The sequence below is a fragment of the Homarus americanus genome, unplaced genomic scaffold, assembly GCF_018991925.1.
Source record: "Homarus americanus isolate GMGI-L3 unplaced genomic scaffold, GMGI_Hamer_2.0 scaffold40248, whole genome shotgun sequence".
In the NCBI taxonomy this organism is placed as follows: domain Eukaryota; kingdom Metazoa; phylum Arthropoda; class Malacostraca; order Decapoda; family Nephropidae; genus Homarus; species Homarus americanus.
In genome coordinates this window covers 3,514,754-3,528,085 of record NW_024712526.1, presented here as the reverse complement: position 1 = coordinate 3,528,085, position 13,332 = coordinate 3,514,754, and the positions used below count along the sequence as shown (strand labels likewise).

General features: G+C 43.0%; 1 protein-coding gene across 1 annotated transcript in view; it reads right to left on the bottom strand.

Moving 5' to 3' along the window:
• Positions 1-2,720: 2,720 nt before the first annotated feature.
• LOC121860952 (solute carrier family 23 member 2-like) overlaps positions 2,721-13,332 on the bottom strand; it is a 36,968-nt gene continuing 26,356 nt past the window's right edge. Inside the window, exons 10-14 of the mRNA XM_042358358.1 lie at positions 12,596-12,735; positions 11,424-11,663; positions 10,964-11,093; positions 4,184-4,298; positions 2,721-3,675 (exon numbers count right to left, since the gene is read on the bottom strand). Coding sequence (XP_042214292.1) covers positions 3,564-3,675; positions 4,184-4,298; positions 10,964-11,093; positions 11,424-11,663; positions 12,596-12,735 — 737 coding nt within the window. The 3' untranslated portion in view covers positions 2,721-3,563. The remainder of the gene's footprint in view (positions 3,676-4,183; positions 4,299-10,963; positions 11,094-11,423; positions 11,664-12,595; positions 12,736-13,332) is intronic.

Below are 13,332 nucleotides of genomic sequence, written 5' to 3'. Positions count from 1 at the left end.
AACAGTTTTAGAACTTGAACACACAGAAGGGTATTCTATTCACTTGGCTTGTGCTTGTGGGATCTTGTCCAGAGGGAAAAGATTTTGTCTTTAAATCTTTCCTACTGGATTGACTTAAACTCCTAAAACACACACAAACACACACACACACACACACACACACACACACACACACACACACACACATTGGAGATATAGTATTTTTTCAGCTGTGTTTGTATTATAACTACTATTCCCCGTCAACTTGTAATAAAAACTAACCTAACTGACAAATATCCAGAGCAAATTCCTGAAGATTTGAATGTAAACCTAAGATGGTCGGCAAATATCTTGACACATTGGGGTAGATTTATATGTACTATCCCAGTACAGTATGTGATATGTGACTCCAGGTGCTAGTTGAGGCTATGTCAGTTGTGACACCTCTAGGAATCTTTCATTAGCACCAAGATCATAGGAGATACGACCTTAAATTGATAGCATTCTGGGCCTAAGGTGTCCCCTGATCTCTCTATCCTTCTTTCTCTTTCTTCTTGTTCTCCATGTGCTGTACAGTCAACCAAAGATGCACTGACCCCACCTGAGTCTCGTGCTCGCAATTTTACCTGACAATACTTGGTGAAGTTGTATGTAATGGTGAATGTGATTGGTGGATCTATTTTCGGCTGTATCAGTCAGGATAAATATTACACAAACCAAAGGTAACATTTTTGTAATAAAAAACTATTCTTCATTATTTTAGATCAGGAGAAGTTTCCAAATGTTTGTTTATTTGTTTAATTAATGAAGAAAATTTGATGTGAGAATCTTGTGGCAACTGGGGGTTGTAGATGAGCTGCCAATTCATTAATATAAATTTCTTCATTATTTAAGCAAATATACGAAAATTTAGAAACTTCTCATGACCTAAAATAACGACGAAGAGCTTATTATTATAAAAATGTTACCTTTGGTGTGTTCAATATTGATCCTGACAGTGATAGAGCCGAAAATAGATCCACCAATCACACTACCTTTACACACAGCCTTACTTCACCAAGTATTGCCAGGTAAAATTGCGAGCACGAGACTCAGGGTGGGGTCAAGTGCATCTTTGGCTGACTGTACGTCCGGCTACAAGAACAACAAAACTACCAACCCTTTCGTCGGCAAGTGTTGCCAGCGATGGGGGGACGGGATGGACGTAAACGCCCCAGAAGAGGCGTCCCCCTCTCTCATGGATACAGACATTTCTGATACGGATAGTCATACTGAATCCCACACCCTGCAAGAGTCAGACCCCAGTGATAGTGACAGTAACAGTAATTTTTCTGTGGGAAACACTTGCAGCGAGCTTCCCCTCACCACCCGCCCCTCTGCCAACCAACCAAGTAAGCTGAATCTGCACTTCCCCGAGGACTCACTGAAAACCGTCAAGGAATAGTTTATTTGGACAACAAAGCATTACAACACGGTCTCACCATTCAATTCCGAAAAGGAAAAAACCGTAACTTTATCAAGTGTCAGACACCTGAGGTCTATGAAATACTTATTACTGTTGGATTTGACGGGGTAGCACAATGCTGACTCACGGCAATGCCCCAAACGTCTGCCTGTCCCAGGATAAAAGCCTCCCCGAAGGCTGCGTCAACCTCAACCTCCCCCCAGCCTGCCAGGCCGCATCCCTCTGGGTCCCCTCCTCTGGCAACACCTCCTTCTTCAACAACACCTGCCCCTGCCTGGCCTCACCTGGCTGCAACACAGCAGTCCCGGCCGTCTCCTAACTCAACTACTACAGGGCCTCCTCACCGTCTGTACTCTGACGCTGTCAGGCCTTGTGCTCCCATCGGTGCCCCCCTCCCCCACAACCTCCCGCCAGTGACACGACACAGATCATATCCCTCTTCCATAAATTTACCAACCATGTTGAAAAACTCTGTGATACACTCTGTACCGCCATCTCCTACCTACACCGACTACCCCTGCCTTCACCTGCTACCCAGTCACTCCCCTCTTCTGGTTTGACTCAAACTGGTAGCCTCCCTGTGTGCTCCTCTTGCTCACGGCCTACTCCACCGCCGCCTGGCATCACTGCTGGCGTGGCACCTACCGAGCCTGCCCCGGTGTGCCCTGCTGCCCCCGTCCACCCACCGCAAGCAGTGCCTGCTCATGTCTCTGAGCTGTCTCCACCAGGGCCCCCTTTTGGACCCGAGGACACCACTCCAGGCTCCCCGTCCCCCATCGGCATGCCAGCACCTGGGGCCCATCCACTCCAGTTCTCCACATCAATTGACCACCATGAGGACATGCACATGGACTACGTATCTAAACCAAGAAGGATGTCCCCTACCAACCTCTCGACGTCCCCCCTGAAGCCAACACTACCGACGTACACACCATCACAATCACACTAAAAGGTATGTCCCTCAATATTGTCAATACCTATGGCCTGGCACTTGACATTATTAGGGACCTGCCACACTTTGTTATAAACAGATAAATTGTACCGGGAATTTTCCCCCACACACTCATCATTCTGTCACTTTATGTAACTTGCTGACAAAACCCATGACCCTCCAGGCCTTTACGCCCTTAATGCATGAATCATAAAGGCAAGCATGAACTACGCATGCTTCCCAGATGGGCGCTGCAAACGCTTCTGCGCTTCACTTTGCACAGGATGTAAGGGGGTGCCTAATAAACTAGCCCCCTCGGGGGAAATCTAAAAAAAAAATAAAATAAAATAATAAGACTCGTGCACCGCTGTACACTTGTAGATTTACATTTAACGGCTACACGAGCAACAGTAAAATGACCAGTATATAACATCTGGGTACCTACAACTTGACCATAACACCAAAGTACAGAAGGGAGAAGGAGAGAACTCATCGTCATCATTTTGGGTTGAAAATGGGAAGTAATATTAGCAACAGGTAGCAATTTACTGTTGTCATTGTGAAGTGTCTGCAAGAACCTTCTAACACCTGGCATTGTATAAGTTTCTCAATGATAAAGATAAGCTTGTGGGTATTCTAGTTCTTATAGTGTACGGTATCTTTCAACCTAGGGATACCCGTGTCGTTACACCATGAAACATGTGAGTGACAAGAAGAAAAAAAGCACAGGGTTACGACCCTTAGTGCGACCACAGTAAGAAAGTCGGAACGCTGTTTCGGTTTTTCTTGTCTGTCACCTGTTTCGAGCAAAATCTACGCTAGTGTGGCCGCACCTTCTCATTGATAAACACAAGGACTTTTACTTCTCTCTGGTTTACATCTCTAATAATAGCTAAACAAAATCACGGAGGACTGTTTTGTACTGCTTTTAACTGTATCACAGCGGCCACTTTATTGCTATGTTGCCTAGGGTTTTCATGAAGAGCTCGGGAGGGAGGACCCTGTCATAAGAGCACCAACAAGGGCAATAAATATCGTCTGGCTTTTCACGCGTCCCAGTAGTGAAATACTACTGCAAGCTAAACCAGACGAACGTTCGCCAGCCTTCCCCTCTAACCCGCAATGACACAGTTGCAGAAGCTCCACCAGACTAATGTGTCGCTCCTTCTGCCGCCTGTAAGCACTCTTTTAAGGTTTAAGGATGTCATTCTTTTCTGCGTCATTCACAGTTTCCACATATTTGTTTCTCCTGAAGCCGCTGAAGGTGGGGCTGAAGGGCAGGTATCGCAGCCACTTCACTCTGAAAAATCACAAAATTTAATGATTAATGATATATATGGACTTAACGTAAAGAGCTCGTACATTAAGTTTTCCAGTAACTGGGGAACAAAGAACTAGCCACACCAGTTGACATATTAAGCTGTGTTATAAAGAAGGATTCCTTAAAGTTCTCCCCTCTACCTGCTACCTGTGTATGTGAGAACACATTTAACTGACCCATTTAAGTTTACACACAAAGTTTCGTCCCAGTAGAGAATGTGAGAAAACATCTAACTGTGAGCAAAATTACAGTGAGTTTTACACTAACTCGATCTGGATCTTTTACCACGAGACATAATTGTGGCTCCTGGACGATAAGAACTAAAATACCAAAGCTGATATGGTTAAGAAAGAATTTTTTTTAATTTTATTAAATATTAAAGGTACTCTGGAAGTTATCTTTCTCTCTCACTCTGTTAGTGAACTTTTAAAAGTATGTCGTGAAAAGATGAGGTGTAATAGAGACACACTCTCTCTGAGCCACTGACCTTCTGATGGCCGCCATCCCCCAGGGCATGTCGTAGCACACTGACACCTTGTGGGTTGTGCTGGATTGGTAGAGGTGACGGTTCCACTCTAACAGTCCTCGCTCCTCTGCTGTACCTGTCAGGTCAGTCACATGGTCAGTGTCAGACACAGTTCAGTATTTATAACACATCTTTTAGGAATAAAGTCACTCTAATTACAGCATAATTAGGCAGTCAATAAGTCACCCTAGTTACAGCATAATTAGGCAGTCAATAACTGGCTCATGTCGTACATTAACAATAGAACCTAGGAGGAAACTCTCGTCACAGTCAGAGCTGGTCTACCTTACAGATGAGCTTATATAGGTTGTATACCTGCACTGTTTGTGCACATGCTGAACAAATGTGAACTTGTAGATAATCTTACAAAATATGTATATATAACAGATGAAATTTATCTTAAAACAATTTAATCTAAATATAGTATTTACGTTTAGTAATATAAATAGTTTAAGTCAATTCGCACACAAAGTTGACCTACAGAGATATCACTAGTCCACAGAAGGGCATCGCACCTTGCTCTAAAAATAAGACTTACTGTTGTGGTGTTGTACTGACCACAGTCATACATGTTATTTAAAGTAAAATCAGACGATTCATATTACGTTCAGTAGCCCAACTTCATCACTGAGTCCCCCACAAACAATTACATAAGGTAACACTGGTAACTATATTTACAGTACCTGCTTTTATTGTACCATCAAAACCGTTTTATCGGAAATTATCATGTAATAAATAAGTAATTACCATTGCAATAAACATAATTGCCAACTAGACAATCCTGACAGCTCTGTCCTCTTGTTCAACCTTATTACTGTACAACCCAGGTTGTACTGCTCCCCCATTATACTTATGTTTTTAAATTCCACTGTAAATTATATGTATATGTGTATGTGTATGTTTATGTATGTGTATGTGTGTATGTGTATATATGAATATATATATGTATATATGTATGTATATATGTATATGTATGTGTATATGTATGTATATATATAAAAATAATAATAAATAAATAAAATAAATAAACATTGAAGTGATAACCGTGGCAACATTATGAGATGTTCTTATTACCACCATGCTATTGTACTATTCCAGATGATACTAAATGTTACATAATACTTCCTTGAGATAAATGTACAGTATATATCAGGTGCCTCAAAGAGAGCTCAGGTTCTCAACTGGCTCAGCCATGTTAATATTGTTATTATTATCTACTCTGTATCTGTATTTTTCTGGCTAAATAAACTGTTTCAATTCTGTTTCAATTTAGCTACAAAGCTACAGGGCTACACTGTTATATAAAGTGACAGCTTCACAAGTGGCTGTTACAAGTGGTGCCAACCCAAGGTTTGTTACAAATATAACAACTTCATAAGGTGTTCAGTGGTAGAATTCTCGCCTGCCATACAGGCACAGCTTCAAGGCTGTTATTCCTCCACATCAAAGTAACAACCCCAGGTTGTTACAAATAGACAGCTCCAAGGCTGTTATATGACAGCTTCAAAAGCTGTTATATAAGGTGACAGCAGTGGGATACTACCTATATCTAGAATTAGTGTCAGTGTTTTCCAATAAACCGTGACGATTTTTTCTAAGTGTCATTCTCCATAGTGCACCAGAACATATACCGTATATATCCTCGTGAGACGTTATATGTTGAGTGGTACTCATTTGTCATACCAGATTGACATACATTTCTTTTATCAAAATCAATCACCAAGTAAGTTACTGATAATTCATGTTATTGTGGCAACACTTGCCCAAGACGGGACCACCGCCGCACCCAGCAATCACCCCACCCAGTGGACATGAACCTGTCAGCAAATTCTTCTTCGCCTGGCGTGAGGAACCCCCCCCCCTTTCTACTCAGGCACCCCATTATTGAGCACCTCCAGCCCCCAGGTTGGCCAATACCAAGCCAACAGACCGGAAACTGTTTTGACTTGGTCAGCGATCTTCGTAAGCCCAGGGAGGTGGATGTCCTCTGTGACCCATGGTGTGAACCCAGTGAGATACCCACCCCAAGAAAACCCCCCTCGATGGTACCACCCCCAGTCTCCAACTCAGGTTGTTAAGACGTCAGCGCATTTGGACAACACCTGCGGTGGAAGTACCCTGTGACCCATTGAATGAAACCCAGTGACACCCGAACCCAGGGAACCTGGGTCAGGCAGCCAGTCGCATCTCCAGTGCTGAGGTCATCGGATTCGATTGTCTTGACAACTAGACCGCCATATTGGATTCCTTGGCACCGCCATCTTTTTTTTTTTTTTTTATCGGGCACTCCCCTACATTCTTGTGTAAGGTGAAGCGCAGAAGCGTTTACAGCGCCCAACAGGGAAGCATGCTAAGTTCATGCTTGCCTTTATGTCTCGTGAATTAAGGGCGTAGAAGCCTGAAGAGTCAGTGGTTTATGTCATCAAGTTATCGGAAGCTCCAACAACTTGTCCCTGAATACGAATTCGCAACTTTCGACTTACAACAGGTACCTACTTTACTGCTAGGTGAACCGGGACTAATGGGGGCTAGTAAGTAAGTCCAAACAACTTCCACCAGCCCGAGAATCGAACCCGTGACATCTCGCTTGCGAGGCAAGAACGGTGCCGCTTCTACCACCGGTCCCCCCGTCATCTTGTCTACTAACAACAAGAAGTGACCGTGACAACTAACAACAAGAAGTGACCGTGACAACTAACAACAAGAAGTGACCGTGACCCTGACCATGATTTTTTTCTACCCAGCTGAATGTCGCGAGAAACAAAGCATAGAGAAAATCCAAAACAGAGCGATGAGACTCATCCTCGGCTGCCCCATGACCACCAGAATAGAAGTCATGCAGCGTGAACTGATCCTTCTTCCCGTCTGCGATCGAATTACTGCTCTCAATGCCATCCTTGGTGTTAAACTTCTTCGCGGTGAGAAACCGACTCCCCTGTCCCGCTCACTGAACTCACATCTTCACACCCTCCTGCGTTGGCCTGCCCCCATTACCTCTCCCTCCCTCTCTCAACACTGGCCCGTCCACACTGCTGCTGACATCCAGCGTTATCACCTCTACACCCCCTCGATCTCTCCCTCCTGAGTACACTCATCCACCTCTACCGCCTTGGACTTCCCCGAGTGTTGATGTTGTCGTCCACACCTTCCCTGGTCGTAAATCCACCCAACTGCGGTATATGCTCAAACTTAACTGCCTTGAGCAGATTGATGATGTCGCCTCTTCTCTTACGACCTCCCACCCTCCTATCCTCGTCTACTGTGATGGGTCTGTCACCACGCTGGGCTGCGCTGGGGCAGCTGTGTGGATTCCTGAGCGCCGGGCCCGCAGGAAAATTAGGGTCCACGACTGGGCCTCCTCCACTGACACTGAAAGCATAGCCATCCTCGCGGACATTCATGAGGGGGCGACCTATGCTCGCACTGAACACCGGAACCTCCTTATAATCAGTGATAACACTTCTGCGCTAGCGAGGCTCAAATCACCCCCCTCCCCCTCCTCCCCTGCCGCCCAGCACACCCTAGCCGCCGTCGCCGGGCTAGAGCAGACTGATGACATCCGTGTCAAGTTTATCTGGATCTCGTCACACATAGGAATAACTGCCTGTGACACTGTTGATCGTCTTGCCAAAGAAGCGACACAAGAAGAAGATACTGAAGCCACCCTCGCCCTCTCCCTGAATCATATCAAATCTCGCATACACGCCACACAACGAGAAGCATTCGACGAAAAATGGACACACCTGAAACAACGGGGTAGCGTCACACTATGCCACTTTGACGCTGTAACCGGTGACGACAACCGCCACTACAAAGAGTATCAATCCCTGACTCGTTCTCAACAGTTTATGTACATGAGACTGCGCCTCGGGTACAGGTACCTATGGGAGTACATTGGCAACCCTGAGTCTGGCCGCACTGTTTGTAAACTTTGTGGCCAACCCGACTCTCATACCCTCCCTCACTACATCCTCACTTGTCCTAAGACCTCCTCCTACAGGTCCCCAGCCGTTACCAACACCTCTTCCCTCCCTGACCAGATATCCCTCCTCCTAGTCACAGGCCTGGCAATTGACATTATTAGGGACCTGCCACGCTTTGCTATGTCAGATGAAATATACCGAAATTCCCCCACACACACACTCATCATTCTGTCACTTGATAAAACCATGCCTTTGAGCATCCAGAGTTCAAAAAAATGTCAAACACCCGCTGAATTCTACAGATTTTCAGATCAGACTTTCAAGAAATTCCCAGAATTCTTAAATTCTTCAAACAAGTCTACTTAAAAATAGGAATGCCACAGACATACACTATATTTCTATACACATTAACATATTCTACAGCATACCATCACACGTAAGACGTCGTGATAGGCTAGTTATTAATCTATAAGTGTCTTACTCATTCACCCAGCATGATTATAGCAGCAAAAGTTGTACGTTCTATATCACCTCAAGATGGCATGGCTAAGAAGGAACATTCTTAAACACGAAGTAGGAGAGGATTATTTCTGCCATTTCATTTTTCATGGGGATTTGCTATACCTAGTTTAACTGTTCCCATTATTGTCTTAATTTTGGCAGTGGTGTTTTTGTTTTGTCATTATAAGTCAGTATCTTCCAAGTTTGCCACTGTACATAATATGCTCTCCCATAAGGCACTTCAGACTAGGGCTCCAGTAGCTGCTCGACCCCAAGTTGTTACAAATAGACAGCTCCAAGGCTGTTATATGACAGCTTCAACAGCTGTTATATAACTAGTGCCTCACGTCCACCATATTAAGTGAATTTAACTCAGTTGAATTTTGTTGAATATATGAGTGTTCAAGTCTTAACATAGCTGAGAGCCTTATGTACCAATTAAGAAAAACATAACTAGACATCGTCTGTGTTGACTCCATGCAATTCCCCTGCCAGATGTGTATGATAATTTGTATTTGATTTGAGACTTTTTTGACGCTCTCTCATCGTATCTCAGGCACTGTGGGTGTTGTTGCCGTTGCTTGCTGCTACCGACAACCGGAAGCAGCCTGTAGGCAAGATGTCCGACGCAGGATGTCTTTAATCCAGTGAGATTAGAAATCAGAGGGAATGACGCATCCTGGAAGCTAACCAAGGGAGAATAGGCTCCCAAGCACTGCGCGTCGGAGTTTAACAAGGCTACAGCCAAGCGCATGTATTAGAACACTAGAGGGGTGAGCCTGGTGTACTCATCTTGATTATATGTGCAATGTAGTATTCTTGTACATGATTGTGGATAATTATCAAGAATATAATTGTCCCAGGTCGAGTAGGGAAACCACAAATATTGCTATTACCAGTACGGCATTAGAGTTTGTTATATGTTTTGAGTAAACCATCTATGTATACTCACAGATGAGGTGCTGGTATATATTTCCTGTGATAGCAGGTTGCTCTAAATAATAATACCATCATTCTGTACTATTAGCAAGTGTGTAAAGTGACCATCTTTATTGGCAGTGATATATAATAATATCCTTAAGGAGGTATAAGTATTGAATGTTAATTGAAGACCTATTATTTTACTTGTACAGTAAGACCTGGTGATCCGTTTTTGTCTGAGTGTTTACAGTAAAGCAATCAGTGAATGAACCTAGTTTTTGTTGTTGTGAAGAGAAGGTTCAAATTGTCATACTATTCACATTTGATTTGAATAAATATTGATAAGTAGATTGTGAGTATCACCGCTCCTCCCTTCCAAAACTTGGCTTATCAGATAATAAACACTGTAACCCACATGCCTAAGCTCATTAAAGGGTTAGGTTGTGTGGCTAACCCTTTAATGATACAAGTTATATTCTAACTAAAAGCCTGGGTGGTGGCAGTCTACTTTGTAAGTACAGTATACTAATTATACTAAGAGGTGATACTTTTAATTTTATCCTCTTCACCACTGATCGGCTCGTTAGCCGCTTGGACGATTGGTCACGTCTCTGTTACACATTGTTGGCAAGTACTGGGCATGCACCGGCTCCTGAATGTACCTGAACCTGCTCCAGTGTTGGTCAAGTCTTGTCTTGAAAGAGCTCACACTCGGTGCCGTCGCAACACTTTCTGGTAGATTGTTCCAAGAGTTCACAACTCTCACTCCGAAAAAGTTTGCCCTCACAGTTTTCTGGATTTGCGGCTTCTTCAATCTTGAGCTGTGACCCCTTGTGGGGCGAGCGTCCGCCAGCTCCAAGTAAGGACACCCGACTGAGTAGTGCCCCCTGAGATGCTTATACACCTCAATTAGGTCACCCCTTGCTCGTCTGTAGTATAAGCTAGGCAAGTTCCTCTCCCGAATGATATGGTTTTCCCAGGTTAATCCATTAAACAGAATATAACTAAGCACAGCTGCGATTAAAAGTAAATAAGAGGAAATACACAAACAATATGCACTAAGAAAGTCTTGATAAAAAAGGAATAATTAATTATTTAAAGAAATATAGAAAGGAAAGAAATAAGAATATAGAAAAGTATAGAATACAAAAATATAGAAAATAAAGTAAGATAACAAAGAAAGTTAAAGGTTATATAAGTTATAGAAAACTATAATAACAGAAAATAAATATAAATTAATAAGTATAAAAGTAAACCTCTTACAAATATTCTCAACTGATGAAATGACTGATCAACTGATGGAATAATTATTATAATTTCTCCCCCTTACACATGTTAGCAGTTAGCTAGTGGGGATAAATTTGGGCATTACAGTGAGCGAGGCGGAGGGACTTACCAGGGATAGTATTGTCGAGGAAGAAGCCCAGAGAGCCACCTACAAACATGGGTGTCTGGAGCAACACCCTCAGTACCTGGTCCAATATGGGCCACCCCGTCTGTATTACATCTGGGGACCCTTCTATCCACTGGTGAAAATAAATGTTCAAGGCAGTGTTAGAATATTTCAAGTTAATGTCTATCCACTTATAAAATATTAATAGTTATGTTAAAATGTTTCATGCCGATCACTACTCTCTGATATTGTTGCTACACCACACTGTAAACTAAGCTTCAGTGCATAACAACAGTGAACTTATCCACCTTCACTTCCCAACAGTAAAGTTAAGTACTCCTTTATTGCTGAATTTTATAAGTTGACTTAAATCAGAAGGCCAGCGAAGTTAAGCAGAAAATTGATCAACGAAAAAGTGTGGTAGAGTAAAGTATACTTGAATTAATTTTTTGCATCATCTTACTTTTGAAACAGAAAGACCGAGGAAGATGGAGTGGCCAAGAACGAAGATATTCCTGGAGGATCTGAGGTTGACGTACTGCAACGGTGTGAGGCCAACAGCGGTGATCATGGAGAACATGGTGATGAAGACGCCGGCCATCACAGGCTCAGGGATGGTCACGAACACCGCCCCGAGCTTACTGAACACCCCTGAGACGATGAGTATGACAGCACTGAACTGCACCACCCGGCGACTTCCAACCTACCGGATACATGGAAAGCTGTGAGTTTAGCCTGATTGACTGTGTTGAAGTGCTGGTGTGTGAGCCCTACCGTCATCTTGCCTCATCACCAAACTACGGAACGAGTGTCGCCTGGCCTATCTTCAAACTAAGAGCTTCGCCTTCCCTCCAGCCAGGGGGGGGTAAAGAAACTTTGCATCCTGACGTACTGTACACTGGAAACTGTGTACCTACGCGGTCTATGAACACCATATACCTGCACGGTCAATAAACACACTGAACTGCATGCCTGCCTAGTTCATACATATGTCAAACCAACTTTTAAACATGTATGATGGTTTTCCTGATTAAATATTATTATTATTATTATTAATTAATTAAAACATCATGAGCAGATGCCCATCGCCCACGAACCGTTACCATGGCAGGGTACGTATTGCACTACTGATGCTGTTACTATAGATTAATGTAATCACTGTTGGAGACTGTTTCAGGTCATTATCTTTAACAACCTAAAAATCTTGTGTTATTGTATGAACCGTTACCATGGCAACACTTAGTCCGTTTTGACGTGATTGCACCAAAACCTGATTATTTAGAGCACACATTGTCAAGTGTTGATAAGATCTTCTATGTTTGGTGCAAATCAGCTCACCCGTTGTTGAGTTATTTTGGGGGCAGGCAAACAGGCAGGAGAGAAAACAAAGTCCTGCCCAGCAATTATGGGTGCGATAATAATTTTACCATCAGTGTTTATATATATATATATATATATATATATATATATATATATATATATATATATATATATATTTGAACGAAGTATCAAGACGGACACACAGTTTACGGAAGACGGTGTAGAAAGATATGCATTGTACATGCGAATTCAATCATTCAACACAAAAATGATTGTCAGTTTTTACATAACATTTATCCCTATTCACATGAGTACCTTGGTGACGCTGATGACGCCGATGTTCTGGGAGCAGGAGGTGGTGCCGTTACCTGTCCCTAGTAGACCTGCTAACAGACAGCCAATGCCCTCCATTCCCACCCCGCGGTTGATGGCGTTCACCGGCGGTGGCGGAGCTCCTGCGGGAGACAACACTAAGCTATTGAGTTTCCTGCAGGAGACAACACTAAGCTATTGAGTTTCCTGCATGATACAACACTAAGCTATTGAGTTTCCTGCATGATACAACACTAAGCTATTGAGTTTCCTGCATGATACAACACTAAGCTATTGAGTTTCCTGCATGATACAACACTAAGCTATTGAGTTTCCTGCATGATACAACACTAAGCTATTGAGTTTCCTGCATGATACAACACTAAGCTATTGAGTTTCCTGCATGATACAACACTAAGCTATTGAGTTTCCTGCATGATACAACACTAAGCTATTGAGTTTCCTGCATGATACAACACTAAGCTATTGAGTTTCCTGCATGATACAACATTAAGCTATTGAGTTTCCTGCATGATACAACACTAAGCTATTGAGTTTCCTGCATGATACAACACTAAGCTATTGAGTTTCCTGCATGATACAACACTAAGCTATTGAGTTTCCTGCATGATACAACACTAAGCTATTGAGTTTCCTGCATGATACAACACTAAGCTATTGAGTTTCCTGCATGATACAACACTAAGCTATTGAGTTTCCTGCATGATACAACACTAAGC